This window comes from Prionailurus bengalensis, chromosome E1 (genome assembly GCF_016509475.1).
Source record: "Prionailurus bengalensis isolate Pbe53 chromosome E1, Fcat_Pben_1.1_paternal_pri, whole genome shotgun sequence".
Classification (NCBI taxonomy): domain Eukaryota; kingdom Metazoa; phylum Chordata; class Mammalia; order Carnivora; family Felidae; genus Prionailurus; species Prionailurus bengalensis.
The window spans coordinates 24814224-24836733 of NC_057347.1; the positions used below are offsets into that span (position 1 = coordinate 24814224).

Genomic DNA, 22510 nt, shown 5'->3' on the forward strand with positions numbered 1-22510 from the left:
AAGATATTCTCCGAAATGTATGAACATTTATTTTACAATATTCTCAGAAACCTATGAATGTGCTTCTCTCATAAAACCTTATCACTGGACATCATTTGAAAACACCTTATTTCTTCAATAAAGAATATAATACATTTGCTTCAATTTTTATTTATTATATTACTTAGGATAAAAATGTTTTCATATAAAAATTTGCTATCTAGGGGCACCTGGGTGGCCCAGTTGGTTGGGCGACTGGCTTGATTTTGGCTCAAGTCATGATCTCACCATTTATGAGAATAGGCCCCACCCATATCAGGCTCTGTGCCTGCTTGGGATTCTCTCCCTCCTCTGTCCCTTCCCTGCTCTCTCAAAAAAAAAAAAAGAAGAGGGGCGCCTGGGTGGCGCAGTCGGTTAAGCGACCGACTTCAGCCAGGTCACGATCTCGCGGTCCGGGAGTTCGAGCCCCGCGTCGGGCTCTGAGCTGATGGCTCAGAGCCTGGAGCCTGTTTCCGATTCTGTGTCTCCCTCTCTCTCTGCCCCTCCCCTGTTCATGCTCTGTCTCTCTCTGTCCCAAAAATAAATAAACGTTGAAAAAAAAAATTTTAAAAATAAAAAAAAAATAAAAAAAAAAAAAAAAAAAAAGAAGAAAAAAAAAACCTTTAAAAAATTTGCTATCTATGTTCTACTGTGTAACTGGTTTGTTCAGTGTATTTTTGTCTATGATTAAAACAACTACATTGGATGTACAAAACTAAGACTTATGTTGTTGAAACAGGATTTTTCTGGGGCACCTGGGTGGCTCAGTCGGTTAAACATCTGACTCCTGATTTTGGCTCAGGTCAGGATCTTATGGTTTGTGGGATCAAGCCCAGTATCAGGCTCCGTGCTGACAGCACGAAACCTGCTTGGGATTCTCTCTCTCTCTTGTTCTTTCTGCCCTTCCCTCGCTTGTACTCTCTCTCTCAAAATAAATAAACCTTAAAAAAAAAAAAAAAGAAACAGAAATTTGCAGTAATCCCCTGCAATAATATGTTTGCCAGCCCAAAGATACAGGAAAACATTTCATTATAAAAATATTGCTCTATGAATTTTAAGAGTTGAACATTATCAAATTAGTATTCCAAAAGGATAGCAGAATTAGCACTCTTTAAACATAAAATCCTACATAATGTTTAACAGTCTCCAGTGATCAGGCTTTATTTTATTTCCCTCTGCCCTAGTAACCAGTGTTTTCTGCAATAGAGCATTTTTCAACACCAAGAGGGGGCAGTAAAGAACCAGATAAAAACAATGATACAAACCACACTTTTAGTACTTTTTCTTAAAATTCTGATAGGCTATAGTATGGCACTCGAAAAGCTCCACTTGGGAGATTTTTCAAATCCTACTTAAATGATAAGCAGTAACTCTCTCCCCGGTATTCTCCTCTAAGACTGCTAGAAGAAGTCTCTCCACTTCTAAACAGGCACTGACAGCTACAAAACCAACCATCATTCTTATGGTTTCAGTTTTACATGATTTGAGGAAAAATTAATAATTCAGTATCTGGGGCACCTGCCTGGCTCAGAGGAACATGTTACCCCTTGGTCTCGGGGTAGGGAGAGATTACTTAAATAAAAAAAATAATAACAGTATCTGTAGTTGTAAAGCTATATAAAAACATACCTTTGGCAGAATCTGAACTGATAATGAAGTAGTTTTTATAATGCCCATCTTGCTTGCCAAGATAAAAGTGCTTTCGTGAGCAAGTTACAAATTAACAAATTCTTATGTACAAACATACAAAACACATTTACATTTTAATTATTCTTGTCTTTGAACTTCTTAACCTCAGTGACAACTGCAAACAACAGATGCAATTCCATTTGCAGGAATTTACCATAAAGAGATCACCACACCATGTTGGGAAAGAAAACGCTCGCCAGAAATTTTTTTTCCAGAAATTTTTTTTAACAATTAGGTGCTAGAGGCAAACTAAATGCCTATCAGTAGGTGATTGGTTAATAAATTATGATTTATGTACATATGCAAGTGTATATGTATGCAAAGTATATAAAGGAACACTATGCAATTACTGAAAATAATGGTACAGATCTAGATTTACTGACCTAGAATGATATCCACAGCATCTATGTTAGATTGAAAATAGCAGGTCACAAAACATCAGGTATAAGATGATTCAATTTCATAAAATTACCCACACATATCTACTTACATATGTATATGTATGAGTAGGCACAGAGGAATGCACACTGCTTAGAAAGATACACACCAAAATGTTAATAGTGGTTATCTTTTAAGAAGTAGGATTTGGCATTATTTTTATTTCTTTGTTTTTTTTGTGTGTCACTTATCACTGAGCATGTACAACATGTACAAATTAAGTATTTTTTAAAAATATTTTTATTTATTTTTGAGAGAGTGTGAGCACGAACAGAGAAGGTGCAGAGAGAGGGGGAGAGAGAGGATCTGAAGCGGGGTACACACTGTCAACAGAGAGTCAACGTGAGGCTGGAACTCCCAAACCATGAGATCATGATCTGAGCTGAAGTCGGACGTTCAACTGACTGAGCCACCCAGGTGCCCCCTTGGTGTGTATATGTATCTATATACTTTAATAATTTGTATTTTATTTAGAGAGAGAAAGAGTGAGCACAGCAGGGGAGAAGGGCAGAGTGGGTGGTGGGGGGGGAGGAGAGAGAGAGACAGAGAAAGAGAGACAGAGAATCTTAAGCAGGCTCCACACTCAGTGCAGAGCCCAATGTCGGGCTCGATCTCACAACTGTGAAATCATGACCTGAGCTGAAATCAAGAGTCGGACGCTCAACTGACTGAGTCACCCAGGTGCCCCAAAGATATTATTTAAATAAATAGTATGACTTATATAAGTATGAAGGTGAAAAACATTAATTTTTAACCTTGCCATGGCAATACATTTAGTATTCTCTACGTGTAAACACCGTATTTAAATTTTTTTACAGCACTTTTTCCTGTAAGCAGGCAAATTTAGAGATTAAAAAAATACTATTAAACCAGTAAATGCAGCTTTGATCTAGTAAAATTACTTTAATATTTGTCTGACCTCAATGTAAAAACATGACCTTGCATGGGGCTCTGAAAAACTCATTTAATAATTATAATGATGATGATGATAATATTAGCAATAGTCAATATTTACTGACCACTTACTATAAATCAGATGCTGTCCTAATCACACATATTATTTAATTATCAAAACTCTAATGAAGTAGATATTGTTATCTTCATTTTACAGAGGAGGACACTGGGATTTAGAGATTGGAACGCTGGTAATCCAAATCTAGGCAGCCTCTAAAACATCAAAGTATGTATGTGTCAAACATAATTATCAACAATGTTTTCCCTGTAGATATAGAATATTAAGATACAGCAGGAAAGTCCCAGAAATTAAGGGGTGCCTGGGTGGCTCAGTCAGTTAAGTGTCCAACTTTGGCTCAGGTCATGATCTCAAGGTTCATGCGTTCAACTGTGTTGGGCTTTGTGCTGATAGCTCAGAGCCTGGAGCCTGCTTCAGATTCTGTCTCCCTCTCTCTGTGCCTCCCCTGTTAGTGCTCTGTATCTGTCTCTCAAAAATGAATAAAAACATTAAAAAAAATTTTTTTAAGATATAGCAGGAAAGTCCCAGAAATTAAGTGACTAACTGAAGGACTACCCCACCTCCCAATAAATAAAGTATATATAAAGAATATAGATAAAGAATAAAGTACATATAGTAGATATATCTATGTATATTCATATTTATATGTATCTGTCTAGGGGTCCTGATGACAAATACAGTAGGAAACTTTTGGAGCCAAGAAACACAATACTAAATTCCTGATTCCAACTTAAACACAATTTTTAATAAACATAATTATTAATAACTCAAAATCAACATCAAAATTATACACTAGAGCTTTATAGCAGATTTTACTCTTTTTAGAAGTGATCTAAGTAACTGTATCTCATCCATGCAAACTTTCCTAGTGTAAGAAAGTTCTATCTTGGGGCAAGTTCTATCTTGGGGCTGCCTTGGTGGCTCAGTCAGTTAAGTGTCCAACTGCTGATTTCGGCTCAGGTCATGACCACATGGTTTGTGGTATTGAGCCCCGCACTGGACTCCATGCTGTCAGCTTGGGACTCTCTCTCTCTTCCTGTCTTTCTGCCCGCCCCCTGCTCACACACGCTCTCTCTCAAAATAAATAAATAAACGCTTAAAAAAAGAAAGTTCTATCTCAGACATTGTATGAAGGAGAGTGTTTCTTGATCTACAAAAAGAACCTTTTTACAAAGTATTTTACTGCATTGACAATGCAAAGTATTCAGGGTAATGAGTCCTGTTGTTTACTGTATAAGCACAACAGATGTTGTATAGTAAACTCATTAATATTTTGATATTATATACTTCAAGTCTTTTAAATTATTTTAGAACATTTTATTTATGCTCTGAATGACTCATCCTAGTAATGGCAACAATCAGCATTCACAAGCCTTGAATTCCTGTTATCATTTGTTGTGATCATTTTTGTGTCCTTCCTTCAAAAAGACAAAACACAAAAATCCACCAACAGCTATGGGAAGAATCAATCCCTAACTGGATGCCTGTGTGGTTAATGCAAATTACAGTTTCAGAAGTAACTACTACACCACTTCCTCTATATTCACTGAACTTTTTGGCACCGGCTTTCAGACTTCTGCTCAGCCTAAGTCCTGCATTATCCTAAAGTCTGTGTTTATGTGGATGACTTATTTAATAGCCTAGCCTCATAATATCCTTGACTTTACTTAATTCAGTGACTATTCTCTCCACTCCATGTAGCCACACACTCCCATAAACACATCACTGAAGAGTTGGTACCTAATACAGTGCTCAGTAAATGTCTGAACAAATGAATGAATACATGTAAAAGGAACATAAATTTTGTTCAACTAATTTACATGTACTGAGTATTCTGCTGTCACAGGTAAGAACTAATTTGTGGATAGTGAAATTCATATAGAAAAGTAACAGAAGACCCAAACTAGGACTGTTCCTTAGATAAAGCACTACTAGTTATACTTACAGGTCTAGGAAGGGCCAGGTTTGCTCCATACCAGTGATAAAGTGCTCTCCACACAGGTTCTGGAACCATTTCATAATCTCTTCCGTGGATCAGCTGTGGGGTTCGTTTTAATCGTCCTCCTTCTAGTGTTAACGATGTAGCCTTAGAAAGAATGGAACACAAATGTTGATTTTTAGTATTTTTAGTATTTACAGAGTCTTGTGTTTTAACATAACCTAGACACAGGAGAACAAACACATATGTCACGACTCAGTTTTATGTTACTGGAAAAAAAAATGAATTTTCTATAAGAGATTTTTATTTTTAACTTTCAAAATAAATTATTTAAGGAAGATAACTCAAGGCAAATTATTTGAAAAATCATTAGAGCATCTGGAAATAAGACTGGTTTTCACAGATTTCTTTCAAACACAGTATAAAATATTATTTTAGGAAAAAAAAATTCCACATACACATAAAACTACATTTTCACAGTAGCTGTCCTAAGAATTTTTTTTTTTTACGTTTATTTATTTTTGAGAGACAGAGAGACAGAGCACAAGTGGGGAGGGGCAGAGAGAGAAGGAGACAGAATCCAAAGCAGGCTCTAGGCTCTGAGCTGTCAGCACAGAGCCTGATGCAGGGCTCAAACTCACAAACTGCAAGATCATGACCTGAGCCGAAGTCAGACTCTTAACCGACTGAGCCACCCAGGCACCCCAAGAATACTTTTAAAGATTACTACTGCTTCTATATCATAAAATATTCTCTAAATCATAAAATATTCTCACAGATGTGTACTATGCAGAGATATCCATCTACACCAGGTTAATTAAGTGAATCATGAATGTATGAATGTTGTGCTATGTGTTAAAACCTCTAGAAAGGAATTTATTTGCCACTTGAAAGAGAATTATTTTAAGTAGATGTCAAATCACTTACCTTTACTGGTTCTTGAGTTACTAATGGCTGGTTATCAATAGCCCCTGGTTTCTGAGGACTGAGATGCAACAAAATGTTCCCATTGGCTCCTAGCAAACATTGGTTGTTGTTGTCAGAAGTGTTATGCTGTCGAGCAAAGCACATATCTGCCCCTGGTGTGGCAGAATACAGAAAGCCTGTAAGGGAAAAGAGGATGGAATCTCTTTATTTTTAGTTATTATACATAGGCTTGAAGATATGAACTCAGTGTCCATGTATTATGCTATTTTTGTGTTGGCATGTCAGTCAGTACAGTATAATATTCTGATAACTCTGTAGAAGACAGGAAATATACATGTATTCTTTCTGGAAAACACCTAGCATAACACTAGGTAGAAGAAAAGCTTTAAAAACTGTTACCAAATGGACATTTGGCCAACCTCCTAAAATATCTAGTAAGTCACAAGAATTACACATCCTTTGACAGGAAAAGAAGTATGGCCAAATAGCTGGGCTCTCACACAGTCACCTTTAATTCTTCTATTCCACCTATAAACACATTCCAAATGTTCTTAGTAGATAATGGTGATAAGAAGAAGTATTAAAAAAAAAGGGGGGGGGGAGGAAAAGAGGGGAAGAAGAAGGGGTAAGGGGTAGGGATGGGGGTAGGGGGAGGAGGAGGAGAAGTCTCTAAACCAAAGGGAAGGAGCTAAAACAAGAATAGAAGAGTACCAGAGGGGAAGGAATGGTTTCCTAATAAACTTACTTCAAAGGAAGACATACAGGTTACAAAAGAAAGATGCACACAGAAAAATGATTAATGATGACCTAGAGTTGTGAACCTCAATGGTATTTTAAGGTATTTCAACTCTAAACTATAGGCTAATCTAGGGTAAACATTCTAGCCATCAATCACTTTAAATCTCTTATCTGTGGCACTGTTTAGCCTGTGGATAGCACAGGTCAGAGTGAGCACATATCAAAAAGGACCTTAAGAGGGTTAAGAAATAATCTTGGTGTTAAGGCTCATGAGAGAGAGCACTTCTAGGACTGCTAAGTGATCACTATAATGTCAGATGGGGAACAAGGGGTAGATTCTACAAAGAACTTTGTAGAGAAGATGCTAGCTCTGTCCAATTTGAATGCTCCCTCCATGGAAAGGAAAAAAGATCTCAAAGATGAAATAACAAGAAAGTAAGTCTAAGAGTCCTGCTACTGTTATCAGCAGAGTAACAGGGATCAACTCAATTCAGTTGGGCCACAAAAACATCAAGCCATTTCCTCCAAATGTATAGAAACACTGAATTTTAGATAGGTACCAAGGAGTGAGGGGGATTATGGGAAGCATTATGACTTTTGCCAATAGTTTTACAAAATAATCCCCCAGTTCTGGCCTGAAATGTCTGTAGAATCTGGTATGAGGATGCATTAAATCCAATGAAAGCAGAGAGAGTCTTGGAGATGGAAATTTAGACTTTTCTCAAAAATGGTCTTCTTAAATCTAAACTTATTAACAAAATATTTTTTAAGTTATTTTGAGAGAGAGAGAGACAGAGAGAGAAAGAAAGAGTGAGAGAAAGAGTGAGAGAGACAAAGAAAGAATGAGCGGGGACAGGGCAGAGAGAGGGGGCAGAGTATCTGAAGAGTATCACAATGTGGGGCTTGACCTCACAAACTGTGAGATCGTGACCTGAGTGGAAGTCCTACGTTTTATCAACTGAGTCACCCAGGCACCTGACAAAATAATTTAATATGGAGAGAAGTGGCTTAATCAGTGAATATATTTTCAAATTGAGAGATTAATGAAGTAGAATATAGAAGAGCTTCTCTTTGTAAAGCTACTAATGAATTCAAGAAACATAATTGACCATTTCATTCAAAACTTATTTCTGTGAATGGGCCAGCATTACCTTGATTCCAAAACCAGACAAAGATCCCACAAAAGGTGATTTCCCCATGGATACAAAAATTCTCAACAAGATACTAGCAAACCAAATCCAACAATACATTAAAAGAATTATTCACCCCGATCAAGTGGGATTTATTCCTGGGCTGCAGGGCTGGTTCAATATTCACAAGTAATACAAAAAAGATAAGAACCACACAATCCTCTCAATAGATGCAAGAAAATTGTTTGACAAAATATGGCATCTTTTCTTGATAAAAAAAACTCTCAAGAAAATAGGGATAAAAGGAACATACCTCAAGATCATAAAAGCCATATATGAAAGACCCACTGCTAATATCTTCCTCAGTGGGGAAAAACTGAGACCTTTCCTCCTAAGGTCAGGAACATGACAGGGACATCCACTCTCACCACAATTGTTTAACATAGTGTTGGAAGTCCTAGCCTCAGCAATCAGACATCAAAAAGAATTGGCAAGGAAGAAGTCAAACTTTTACTCTTCGCAGACAACATGATACTCTATGTGGAAAACCCAGAAGACTCCACCAAAGAACTTCCAGAACTGATACATGTATTCAGCAAAGTCACAGAATATAAAATCAACATACAGAAATATGTGGCATTTTTTTTTAACTTTATTCATTTTTGAGAGACAGAGAGAGACAGAGCATGAGCGGGGAAGGGGCAGAGAGAGAGGGAGACACAGAATTGGAAGCAGGCTCCAGGCTCCAAGCTGTCAGCACAGAGCCCAACGCGGTGCTCGAACTCACGAACTGTGAGATCATGACCTGAGCCAAAGTCGGATGCTCAACCGACTGAGCCACCCAGGTGCCCCCCGCCAGAAATGTGGCATTTCTATGCACCAATAATGAAACGGCAGAAGGAGAAATCAAGGAATCAATCCCATTTACAATTGCACCGAAAACCATAAAACACCTAGGAATAAACCTAACCAAAGAGGTAAAAAAGATCTATATGCTGAAAACTATAGAAAGCTTATGAAAAACTGAAGACACAAAAAAAATGGGAAAACATTCCATGCTCCTGGATTGGAAGAACAAATATTGTTAAAATTGTTACTATCCAAAGCAACCTAAATATTAAATGAATTCCCTATCAAAATAACACAGAATTCTTCACACAGCTAGAACAAACAATTCTAAAATTTGTACAGAACCAGAAAAGACCTCAAATAGCCAAAACAATCCTGGAAAAGGAAAAACAATCACAATTCTGAACTTTAAGATGTATTACAAAGCTGTAATCATCAAGACAGTATGATACTGGCACAAAAACAGACACATAGATCAATGGAACAGAATAGAGAACCCAGAAATGGACCTACAAATATATGGTCAACTAATCTTTGACAAAGCAGGAAAGAATATCCAATGGGAAAAAGACAGTCTCTTTAGCAAATGGTGCTGGGAAAACTGGACAGCGACATGATGAAGAATGAATGTGGATCACTTTCTTACACCATACACAAAAATAGACCCAAAATTGATGAAAAACCTATACGTTAAGACAGGAGACCATCAAAATTCCAGGGGAGAAAACAGGCAACAACCTCTTTGACATCAGCTTGCAACAACTTCTTAATAGGTATGTTTCTGGAGGCAAAGGAAACAAAAGCAAAAACAAACTATTGGGACCTCATCAAGATAAAAAACTTCTGCACAGCAAAGGAAACAATTAGCAAAACTAAAAGGCAACCTTTGTAATGGGAGAAGATATTTGCAAATGACATATTGGATAAAGGGTTAGTATCCAAAATCTATAAAGAATTTATAAAACTCAACACCCAAAAAACAAATCCAGTGAAGAAATGAGCAAAAGACATGAACAGACACTTTTCCAAAGAAGACATCTACATGGCTAACAGGTACATGAAAAGATGCTCAACATCATTCATCATCAGGGAGATACAAATTAAAACACAGTGAGATACCTCACACCACCTCACACCTATCATATTGGCTAAAATTAAGAAATCAGGAAACAATGGATGTTGGTCAGAATGCAGAGGAAAGGGAACACTTTTGTACTGGTGGTGGGAATGCAAACTGGTGCAGCCACTCTGGAAAGCAGTATGGAGGCTCTTCAAAAAATTAAAATAGAACTACCCTACAACCTAGCAATTGCACTACTAGGGATATATCCAAAGGATACAAAAATGCTAATTCAAAGGGGCACATGTACCCCAATGTTTATAGCAACACTATCAACAATAGCCAAATTGTGGAAAGAGCCCAAATGTCCTTTGAATGACAAATGGATAAAGAAGATGTGTATATATACACAATGGAATATTGGCAATCAAAAAGAATGAAATCTTGCCATTTGTAAAAATTGCAACAACGGGGATGGAACTAGAGTATAGTATGCTAAGTGAAATAAGTCAGTCAGAGAAAGATAAATATCACGATTTCACTCATATGTGGAATTTAAGAAACAAAACAGATGAACATAAAGAAAGGGAAGAAAAAATAAGATAAAAAGAGAGGCAAACCGTAAGAGACCCTTAAATACAGAGAGCAAACTTATTGGATGGGTTGCTGGATGGGTGTTGGGTGGGGGGAATGGGCTTACTGGGTGATGCACATTAAGCGGGGCACTAGTTAGGGGTGCATGGGTGGCTCAGTTGGTTGAGTGTCCGACTCATGGTTTCGGCTCAGGTCATAATCTTATGGTTTTGTGAGTTCGAGCCCCACATAGGGCTCTGTGCTGACAGAACAGAGCTTGCTTGGGATTTTCTCTCTCCCTCTTTCTCTGCCCTCGCCCCATTCACACTGTCTCTGTCTTTCTCAAAAATAAATAAACTTTAACAACAGCAACAAAAAGGAAGCACTTGTTGGGATGAACACTGGGTGTTATATGTAAGTGATGAATCATTAAATTATACTTCTGAAATCATTATTACATTATATGTTAACTAATGTGGATTTAAATGAAATTTAAAAATTAAAAAATAAAACACCCCCTCCACCTCAAAACTTATTTCTGTGAATGGAAGCCTGATTATATCCTACCAAGCACACTCTCTGACAAAGTATACTTCTTTAAGAAGTAACCCTGAATAAACTTTATGGGAAACAAGTCATACTTACCATTGCCAGCAGTTTCTGAGGCTTCAGATGCAGTAGAAATGTTGTCTGAAAATCTCTCCTCTGTGGTGTTCATATTACTGAGGCTGCCACCTCCAATTCTATCTTCACTTTGCTCTATAGAGTGTACTGCTGTTCCAAATGAGTGTTTTCCTCCATTCAGAATAGATGATGGCTCAATTACAACAGGGCTGGCATCCTAAAAATCATGAAGTCAGAGATTAAGGCATAAGATGAATCCCCAAATTATCTATTGCTTCTAATTCTCCTATAGTTAGCTACCACCAATTAAAAACATTTTTTTAATAGAGAAGATACAATTTTTAAAAATATTTTTTAGGGGCGCCTGGGTGGCGCAGTCGGTTAAGCGTCCGACTTCAGCCAGGTCACGATCTCACAGTCCGTGAGTTCGAGCCCCGCGTCAGGCTCTGGGCTGATGGCTCAGAGCCTGGAGCCTGTTTCCGATTCTGTGTCTCCCTCTCTCTCTGCCCCTCCCCGTTCATGCTCTGTCTCTCTCTGTCCCAAAAATAAATAAACGTTGAAAAAAAAAAATTTAAAAAAAAAATATTTTTTAATGTTTTACTTTATTTTTGGGAGAGAGAGCATGAGCAGGAGAGGGGCAGAGAGAGAGGGAGACACAGAATCCGAGGCAGGCTCCAGGCTCTGAGCTGTCAGCACAGAGCCCAACGCAAGGCTGGAACTCACAAGCAGCGAGATCATGACCTGAGCCATAGCAGGACACTCAACCGACTGAGCCACCCAGGCCCCCCCAAGAACATTTTACCATATAACTAAATTTTAATTTCTTCAAAGGGGAAGAGGTGTGTACAAATAGTATTGGTAAGGTGGACTGGGAGCGTATTGCAAAGCACTCTGTAACACAAAGTGAGTGAATGAATGAGTGAGTGAGTGATGTATTTGTACATGTATTTTTAAAAAATTTTTTTTTTAATGTTTATTTATTTTTGAGACAGAGAGAGACACAGCATGAGGAGGGAAGGGGCAGAGAGAGAGGGAGACACAGAATGTGAAGCAGGCTCCAGGCTCTGAGGTCTCAGCACAGAGCCCGACGCGGGGCTCGAACTCACGAACTGTGAGATCGTGACCTGAGCTGAAGTCGGACGCCCAACCGACTGAGCCACCCAGGCACCCCTGTATACATGTATTTTTAAAGTAATCTTATGCCCAATGTGGGGCTTAAACGCATAACCCTGAGATCAAGAGTCACATGCTCTACCAACTGAGCCAGCCAGTCAGGTGCCCCTGACATAAAATTATTTAGAGTTTATTCTGTTGAAAATTGAAAACCATGGAAGATTTTTTTTGACATTAAAAAATTAAATATTTGCTCTTTTTATTATTACAGATTATAGTGTTATTGTAGAAATCTAGAAAAATATGAACAAAAATATTACAAGTATTCAGATTCCAGCATTTAGCATTAGTTGACACTTTGATGTGTTTCCTTTATTTTTTTGTGACTGAAAACGTATGTATATGTAAAAAATAAATAGCATGGAGTACATAGTTAGAATTAAGGGGAGTGCTCTGACATACCAGCTATTCGGCCTTTCACAGTAAGTAAATTTCTAAGCTCCAGTTTCTTCAGGAGTAAAAATCAGGATAATATTCGTATTTATCTTAGAGTTATTGCAAAGATTACATGAGCAACACATGTAAAGTGCCTGGCATTTAGTAAATGTGAACTATCATTCTGGTTGTTATTAAATTTTATTTATTTTTATTTTTATTATTAAAATGTTTTTTATTTTATTTATTTTTGAGAGAGAGAGAGAGAGAGAGAAAGTGAGAGTGCAAGCAGGGGAAGGGCAGAGACAGAGGGGAACAAAGGATCTGAAGCAAGTTCCATGCTGACAGCAGAGAGCCCAAGGCAGGGCTGGAACTCATGAACTGCGAGATCATGACCTGATGACCTGAGCCAAAGTCAGAAGCTTAACTGACTGAGTCACCCAGGCACCCCAATATGTATTACATTTAAAAAACAGCATATGGTTTCTTTTTCTTTCACTTAACATTATATTCACAGGATTTTCCTGTGAGAGGGTTTCAAACAGGGAAACACTATCATCCATTTTTTGCTTTAAAACTACAGAAAGGACTTGGGGCGCCTGGGTGGCTCAGTCGGTTAAGCGTCCGACTTCAACTCAGGTCACAATCTCGCGGTCCATGAGTTCGAGCCCCGCATCGGGCTCTGGGCTGATGGCTCAGAGCCTGGAGCCTGCTTCTGATTCTGTGTCTCCCTCTCTCTCTGCCCCTCCCCCATTCATGCTCTGTCTCTGTCTCAAAAATAAATAAACGTTTAAAAAAAAAAAAAACTACAGAAAGGACTAGAGACAGAAACTGAAAATTGAGACACAAGTTAGAAGACTCCTACAATAATTCAAGGCAAGAGATGATAAGCTACTATACCATAAAGCTAGATTCAGAAATAAGGAGATGGAGAGAACATGGACTTAGGACATGTAGGAGGTGAAAAAAATTGACAACTACATGAAAAAGAGGCAAAGATAATTCCAAAGTAGAACATGAGGTGCTGGTGAAGACAACTAGATGGGAGTTGACACTTTCATAAGGTAAAGTATGTGAGTTAATGGGATCATTTGGGGAAAGAGCTTATTTGGGGATATTCTTGTTTGAGTTACCTAGACACTTGAGTCTTGTGTTCAGGACAGAAAAAGAGGCTAAATATAAAATTCTGGAGCTCAAGAGACTTCCTAAAGCATAAGAAAATGTTGTATGTATAACAATGAGAGAACAATATTTACAGAATAGGCAATGGAAGAATCTGGGAAGGACACTGAATCTGAATGATAAGAGAGAAATCAAGAGATTTTGCAGTACCAGAAGCAGAGACTGCTTGCATAGAATTATTTTCTACTAAGTTTAGTAATGGAAAAACAGAAACATAAGACTTGCAGAGAAGCAGGAGGAAAGGTGCTATGAGAATGTGCATTGTGAATGTTTTTAGAAGATTAGGATAGGGGCGCCTGGGTGGCGCAGTCGGTTAAGCGTCCGACTTCAGCCAGGTCACAATCTCGCGGCCCGCGAGTTCGAGCCCCGCGTCGGGCTCTGGGCTGATGGCTCGGAGCCTGGAGCCTGTTTCCGATTCTGTGTCTCCCTCTCTCTCTGCCCCTCCCCGGTTCATGCTCTGTCTCTCTCTGTCCCAAAAATAAATAAACGGTGAAAAAAAAAATTAAAAAAAAAAAAAAAAGAAGATTAGGATATTTGTTACTGAGAGGGGAAAGAGAAAGACTGAAGGAATTAACCAGTAAAACAAGATCCCGTAGGCATCTGAGGAGATACACAAGAGGATGGGTAGAAGAACTCAAGTGGCATTCAGTAAACATTGACATGCATTTTAGTAGATAAAATTGATCACTGAAGGCACTGCTTATAAAGTAAATAATTGCAACCCAAGAAAAAAAACACATCAAATTTAAAAGACAAACTCCACAGCATAGCAATAGCACAGTGGATGCTTTAGTTTCTTTTAATGCAATTATAGCATCTCTAATTTTAGCCCAAACAGGGAGACACTGTATCAACATTTTATTATATGCTTTCTCCTCTTTGATCTATAAACCAGGTGAATACCATCAATTTGTAGATCCTTCAGAAGTCAGTTCTGAAGAAATTTCAGTGCCTTTAACAGAGTGGCAAGAAGAATGAGAATAAAACCCAGGTTTCTACAGCCCAATTCACTTTATGGATTAAATTTTTAAAAACAGCAATTGTTTAAAACTTCAAACAATTCAGAAGTATACAAATTCAGATTTTAAGTTTTATTTATTTTGAGAGAGAGAGTGAGACTGAGAGAGAGAGAGAGAGAGAGAGAGAGAGAGAGAGAAAGAGAGAGAGCAAGCAGGGGAGGGGCAGAAAGGGAGAGAGGGAGGGAGGGAGGAAGAGAGAATCCCAAGCAGGCTCTTCACTGTGTGTGGAGCCCAATGCAGGGCTCAAACCCACGAACTATGAGATCATGATCTGAGCCAAAACAAAGAGTTGGAAGCTTAATCAACTGAACCACCCAGGTGCCCCAGAGATTCACATTCTTTACTACAGATCCTAATGTTAGCATCTTCTGTCAATTATTAACGTTCCTAAAGTATGGGAAAAATACCAGATTAATTTGGGTATTAAAATAACCCTAGCTCACCGTGAAAATTTTATTCCCTCTTCAATTCTCTCTCACTTCCTCTGATTACTTCAAGGAAAGGGTCCCAGTTTAAGTGTGCCTTGGCGGCTCAGTCGGTTAAGCGTCCACCTCTTGATTTTGTCTCAGGTCATGATCTCAGTTTGTGATATTGAGCCTGGTGTCAGGCTCTGCACTGTCAGTGGGATTCTCGGTCTCCCCGCCCTGCTTGTGCTCTCTCTTTTAAAATAAATAAACATCTAAAAAAAAAAACAGATTAATGTGCTAATCTAATACTTGATCTGCTGATATAACATTTAATAACTTCTCTTTTTAACAGAGAAAAGGCTTTAACACTAGTCTTTAAAGGGCAACACTATTTAGCTAGAATTTGATATTATATCTTATTTTCACTGAATTTATTTTTATTTTACCTATTTCTGGAGTGTGACACTGATTTTCTATTTAAGATAGTGATATAGGGGTGCCTGGGTGGCTCAGTCGGTTAAGCGTCCGACTTCAGCTTAGGTCATGATCTCGCGGTCTGTGAGTTTGAGCCCTGCATCAGGCCCTGTGCTGACAGCTCAGAGCCTGGAGCCTGCTTCAGATTCTGTGTCTCCCTCTCTCCCTCTGTCCCTACCCTGCTCGTGCTCTGTCTCTCTCTGTCTCAAAGATAAACATTAAAAAAAAAAAAAAAAAAAAAAAAAGATAGTGATATAAAGTTTACTTTTAAAATATTTACATAAAAATGATAAAATATAATTAAAATGATAAAGTTACTTACATAAACGTATTAAGCAAATAATAGCATGGGCATTATATGGCAAAATATGATGACCACAGTACAGAAATGACTAGAAATTGGGAATCTACATTAAATAGGATTTTGGGTTATTGGCATATATATATATACATACATACATATATATATATATACACACACATACATATATATACACACACATACACACACACACACACACACACACATATATATATATATATACACCCATATATATATATATTTTTTTAAGTAAGTTCTATGCCCAACGTGGGGCTTGAACTCATAACCCAGAGACTGAAGAATTGCATGCTCTATCGACTGAGCCAGTCAGGCACCCCATAGTATTTTAAATTACACTATCCATCAAAGTCAAAATTGTATGGACAACAGAACAAAAGAACCAAAATGACTCATGGCCAAAGAAGTAGACATGTAAATTAGGTTTGAGTAGTTTACATCATTTATCATATGTTTGGCTTTCAGTGTGTGGATTTCACAGCAATTTCTTAGAGATAACTTATTTTCTCAAAGTTTTTCTGATATTGAGTTCATATCAGCAAAAATGCATTAAATTTAGATTTCAAAAGAAATTTTCAGTGAACAAAAATGACTTATATTACTCCAATGGTTTCTGATTTATTAGGTTTGGAGCAGAACAGAGGCATTTCTTTTCTTTTTTTTAAAAGGTCTTTATGTGATCCTATTATGCAGTCAAAATTGATAGCCATTGTCCTAGTGAGGATTATTGTCTAAAACTTCTGTTTTCATAATGTGCTGCAAATACTGAGAGTATAGTAGTAACTGATTTCTTATTGAATGTATTACTTGCTCTGGAACTTGCTTTTCACTTCCAATAGTTGATTTTTTTTTTTTTTTTTTCTTATCTGCCAATACAGTCTTCTTCCTTCGGGGAGAGATATTCTGGAATTTCTCTCTTAGCGGTTCTCCAACTTAGTGGCACATTAGCATCACTTGGGAAGCTTTTAAAATCCCAAGGCCAAGGTGGCACCCAAATCAATTAAATCAGAATTTCTGAGGGTGAGGATCAGGGCACCAGGTGTTTTTCTTTTAACCCAGGTGATTCCAATGCACAGTCAAGTCAGAGAACCACTTTTCTGGAACAATGTGCACACCCCTGAAAAAGTGGCAAATTACATATAGGCTATTTGCTTTGTATTCAATGTCTTCCACATAAAAATAAATAAAATCTGAGAAGGAATAGAGGTCATGGGGGAAGGATGCTCTCAGGATAAGGCAATATGCCTACCACATGGCCTACTGTCAGTCCCACCCACCAGGTCTGAACACAGGTTCTCTTCTTGGCAGTCAATTTAGGTTCTGATTCCTTATTAACTAGACAATCCCATTTCTACAGGGTTTATACTTGTGATTCCCACAGTCTTCTACCAATTCTCTGATCTCAGGAACAAGATTACATGGAATGGGGTAGAGAGGAAGATAAAGAATCCTAAAACTTAACAACCCACAGAGGTCAGTCTCCCTTGTTTAAAGATCAAGGGCCCAAAGCCAAACTCAATCTGGGGTATGGGTGTAAGGAGTGAGTTGCTAACCAAGATACAAACTGCCTCTAAAAACAGCTGGGAAGGGGGCCTGGATGGCTCGGTCACTTAAGCATCTGACTTCAGCTCAGGTCATGATCTCATGGTTCGTGAGTTCGAGCCCCACACTGGGCTCTCTGCTCTTAGTGTAGAGCTCGCTTTGGATCTTCTGTCTCCCTCTCTCTCTCTGTCCTTACCTCACTCATGCTCGCTCACTCTCTGTCAAAAGTAAACATTAAAAAAATAATAAAGTTAAGCTCTTCTTAAAAAAATAAGTAAAATTAAAACTCTAAACAGATTCAGATTTTAGTGAGCTTTTGGGTCATTTACTTCTTTCCTATACAGAAGGAGTAAGACTGATAGCATAGCCATTTTGAAAGAATAACTTTTGAAAAATTAAAGTCTTCTCCTAGATCACTCCGTTATCGTCCAGAAAAACCACTTTATTTTTGCTGTAATTGTTCTTGACCTTAAATGGTGGGTGCATAACTATCACATGGTTGACAGGAAGCTCTTTTTAAAATTTATATTTCAGGGGCGCCTGGGTGGCGCAGTCGGTTAAGCGTCCGACTTCAGCCAGGTCACGATCTCGCGGTCCGTGAGTTCGAGCCCTGCGTCAGGCTCTGGGCTGATGGCTCGGAGCCTGGAGCCTGTTTCCGATTCTGTGTCTCCCTCTCTCTCTGCCCCTCCCCCGTTCATGCTCTGTCTCTCTCTGTCCCAAAAATAAATAAACGTTGAAAAAAAAATTAAAAAAATAAAAATAAATAAAATTTATATTTCATTTCTCTATTCCATTTATTTTAAGTTTGTTTATGCACTATAATTACTTTAAGTTTTACAATAATTTAGCAATAGAATGATTTTAATAGCTTATCAGAGACTGAAATCTTTGCTGCCAGTGACTGCACACTGTACCATATGCTTTTAACATGGTGCAGTGAATGATAACCTTTTTAGACTTAGAGAGTAAGAGCTTTTCTTCACTTATTTCCCACTGTTCCAACTAGAGTGGTCTGTCTTCTCACTGTCTGACTTTCTTTGCTATTCTAGGAATCTACTGCTTTCGGTGTCCGGCACTGCCTGAAACTGTCACCATTACTCAGGTTCTTTCTTCTTTCCCCTTCCTCCTCTATTTTTCAGGTCATTGCTTCCACTCTTGCTTTCGGTGAAATTATCAACATTTTCAGTCAACTAATCTTTCCTTCTGCATGTTAAGCAAACCAATAATGGTCATATACTGTAGTCACTGGCTCTTTCTGAGAGTGTTATTTCCAGTTGCTCTGGAAATTTTTTTCCCCTAAATATCAAAGGATCTTTTGTTTTGTTTTTAGTGACTTCTGGCTCTGGAACTATTAGCAACTGTCCTGTGTTTTTAAGAAGATAGGTCTCTCAGTAGATAAGGTTTCACCCAGGGTGAAAATTTTCCTCATTCTCTTGAGTCGATGATTCCTGAAAGGGCTATGTGGCACTTTAACATACGATAATTCTATTTTGAGCATTTCATGATTCCTTCTGAGTTGTATCAAATGATTAATGATGTTCCAAAATAAGGGTCAGGATTCATTTTCTTCTCTATCAGTGATGATGCTACTTCTTTTTATACATATGTATATTCCAAGTATTAATTAACTTAACTACTAGTTATGCCAATTTTATATTTCATCAGTCTGCAATGCTGGTTTTCAAAAAATGGAAGGCAGTATAGGGTAACGGAAAAAGCACTAAGGTAGGAATCAAGAGACCCAAGCTCTAGAAATCTAGATCGAGTAATAAAGTAATTGCCTAATACAACTCTGTGCAATTATAAAACCTAAAGAGACCTCAGAGGCTTTGTCTATAAATTCAAAAAAGAGAAGTGCTTCGAATGTTTCTTAGATTAGAAGCATTATGTAATAATAATAAATCATAATAAACAATAAGACTAATACATGAGCACTAGTACTCACGAGTACTAGTACATGAGTAGTAATACTGCTCCCTCAGTTCTCAAACAGGAGGAAAGACAAACATATATACTACAATGATGACAAACAGAAAAGATCTCACCATTTCTCCTCATTTACATTTTTACAAAGGGAGATTTCACATGGTAGAAATACCTTTGGCTCATTAATGAACAGATTGCATGAGCAGATCAAATATTCAACCTCAAGTCAATCATAGCAAATTTGAGGTAAACCACTACAGAGTATGCCATTTTATGGAGACATTAACTAAAGCTAATTGATGGTCTTATTAGGTGGGCAGATTAAGCCCACAGTAAGATCAAATTATCCAAAACAATAAAAACACCAATTAATTTTTCTTAAACAAAGTATTTGCCAAAATTGCTATATGCTGCAAAGGTAAATAGAAATCATTAATTACTATTGCTACTGCTGCTAAAACCACTGTTAATATTACTACCATTACTTCACTAACTTTACATAGGGTTTCTACTTGCCAGGCATGGGGCCAAGTGCTTCACAAATGTTAATTTATTTAATTCTTTATAACAACCCTATTGAGATAATCTTGTTGTTCATATGAAGAAACTGAGGTAGGGAAAGGATAAGTAACTTGTTTAAAGTCATACAGCAAGTAGCAGGCCCAGGACTCTACCACAAGGAGTACAAGCTCACTGCTATCATCCTATACTGTTTTCTCAGACTATTAGGTAATACTTCAGTACTTACTATGTACCAGACACTGTCCTAAAATGCTTCATAGGGGCATCTGGGTGGCTCAGTCAGTTGAGCGTCCGACTTCCGCTCAGGTCATGATCTCACAGTTTGTGGGTTTGATCCCCATATCAGGCTCTGTGCTGACTGCTCAGAGACTGGAGCCTGCTTCGGATTCTGTGTCTCTATCTGTCCCTCCCTGCTCACACTCTCTCTCTCAAAAATAAACAAACATTAAGAAAAAATTTTTGTTTTAAATGCTTCACATGTATCAGCTCCTTTAATCTTCTTAACATGCTATGATGCAGGTTACTGTTCTTAATCTCATTTTACAGATGAGGCCCAGAATGCCATTTTTTAAAATAGTTATTTGCATATAAAACAAAGTTACCTTTTATTTACTAAAGATCACTTTTCTAATACATATCTTCAGAAAAGACTGCTCTTACTCAATTTACATTTTTCCCCCTTATTAAGTAAGTTGCCTTAAGTCTCTGCTACTTTTCCCTACACATAAATTGATACCTTTCTCACAACAGTTAACCAGTTTCATTTTAAAGTAAACTTTAAGTCTGCATTTGACAGACATACTAGACAACAATACAGAATGCCACAGTAGAGAGAATTTGATACTTAAGTGTAGATTTCCACCTCTATATCTCTCCCTTACTACCCTCCACTAATTCTTTTCAAGCACAGAAGGGTTATGGGAAGCAAGAGCAAATCAGGTTTGTGTTCTCAACACTGCACTTCTGTCTACTTATGAGAGATGTGCTGCTAAGAACAAGACCTCTACCATGTTCCTACAGGAAATAAAAATAACACTTCAAAACACAAAATGAGGATTTTCTTTGAGTCTGTAGCCAGTAAGACTTTAATAACCATTAATTCTAAGGCCGATTTAAGAATATAAAGAACAAAAAGCATTTCAAAAAAGACTTGATGCTTTACCTCAATGTTTTCATTTTCTACCTACAATCACCATCATTATCTACCTACAAAGTTTGAAGTCATTTGCCTACTTCTCCTTCAACAACATCAGTCTATTTTTTCCAATTAACATATTTTATATGTGAAAACACAATATTAAACTCTGCAAAACAGAAAAAGAACCAGTTAGAATAATGAAGTAAATAATGTGAACATCTACTAATATTCTGATAAATAAGCAATGACACAAAAGGACATACAGGAAAAAATATGAATCAAACTATCAGGTTAGTGATCATTTGGTTGGTGACCATTTGGTAACTAACGATGAATCTATATATCAACTGGCTCTCCAAAAATGGGAGAAATATGATTCCTAGCATTACTCTGAGTCTTTTCATACTGAAGAAAAATCCATTCTTTGTTTTACATAAGACTCTAGGGGTGCCTGGGTGGCTCTGTCAGTTAAGCATCTAACTCTTGACTTTGGCTCAGGTCATGATCTCATAGTTCATGAGATTGAGTCCACTGACAGTATGGAGCCTGCTTGGGATTCTCTCTCCCTCTCTCTCTGCCTCTCCCTCACTCGCGTGTGATCTCTCTCAAAATAAACAATCAAGATACACACACACATACATAAAGACTCTAGAATTTTCACTGAGAATTCCTCTTTTAACTCTTTATTTGGAACAATGGCAGATTATCATTTAGAAACTGAATCTAATGTTAGTCCTGAAATTAACTTTCTTGAACAGAAAAATCAACACTTCTTACCCAAGGGTCTTCAACATTTTGATGAAAAAGGTGAACAAATGAAGGATAAGGTAAGTGATGTGGTTGAGATACCACTGGCTTAAAAGTCAGACCTTAGGTTTGATCCCAGTAAGCAAGATATTTAGGTCACCTTTAATTTCAGCCTTAGGTACATCACAGGTAAAATGAATATAATACCACTTTTCTCCCAGGGATATTGTGAGCATTAAATGAGATATGTAAAATGCATATACATGCACCCACGCGTCCATTATCACCTTCCTCAGAGATTTGTTTCAAGGCAGGAAATTTATGTGGCAGTATAAGCACAGAGCTTGGTCTATAGCAAATATATCACACAGGTACTCATTTCTTTCCCCATCAAATCCTCATCTATGTAGAAGGATTTTATTACTGGCCAGGAGCCACCAAAGTCTGATAGAGTTGAAAATCCTATGAAATATTACATAGGGGGGTCATACTCACATATTTGACATATTCTTTCCACTGCTGCCACCACTGCATGGAGATGATAAACCAATTGTGTCCTGGTTGCAGACCATACCTGCTCTCTCGTTCTAACCATCCTCTGTACATACAAAAGACATTCAGTATATCAAATAGTATGAAACAGATGACCACACATCCACAAATTATCATTAGAAATTTTTACAAGGGAAAAACATGACACATATACT

General features: G+C 37.6%; 1 protein-coding gene and 1 long non-coding RNA gene across 4 annotated transcripts in view; one reads left to right on the plus strand and one right to left on the minus strand.

Annotated features, from left to right (window-relative positions):
• USP32 (ubiquitin specific peptidase 32) overlaps positions 1–22510 on the minus strand; it is a 242916-nt gene that overhangs the window by 43155 nt on the left and 177251 nt on the right. For all 3 annotated transcript variants that reach the window (XM_043583859.1, XM_043583858.1, XM_043583860.1), the window contains 4 exons: positions 22299–22401; positions 10980–11175; positions 5985–6160; positions 5064–5204 (listed from right to left, as the gene is read on the minus strand). In XM_043583859.1, the coding sequence (XP_043439794.1) occupies positions 5064–5204; positions 5985–6160; positions 10980–11175; positions 22299–22401 (616 nt within the window). The remainder of the gene's footprint in view (positions 1–5063; positions 5205–5984; positions 6161–10979; positions 11176–22298; positions 22402–22510) is intronic.
• The window catches only part of LOC122485282, a 124558-nt gene continuing 123695 nt past the window's right edge, over positions 21648–22510 (plus strand). Inside the window, exon 1 of the long non-coding RNA XR_006297832.1 lies at positions 21648–21883. This is a non-coding gene — a long non-coding RNA (uncharacterized LOC122485282). The remainder of the gene's footprint in view (positions 21884–22510) is intronic.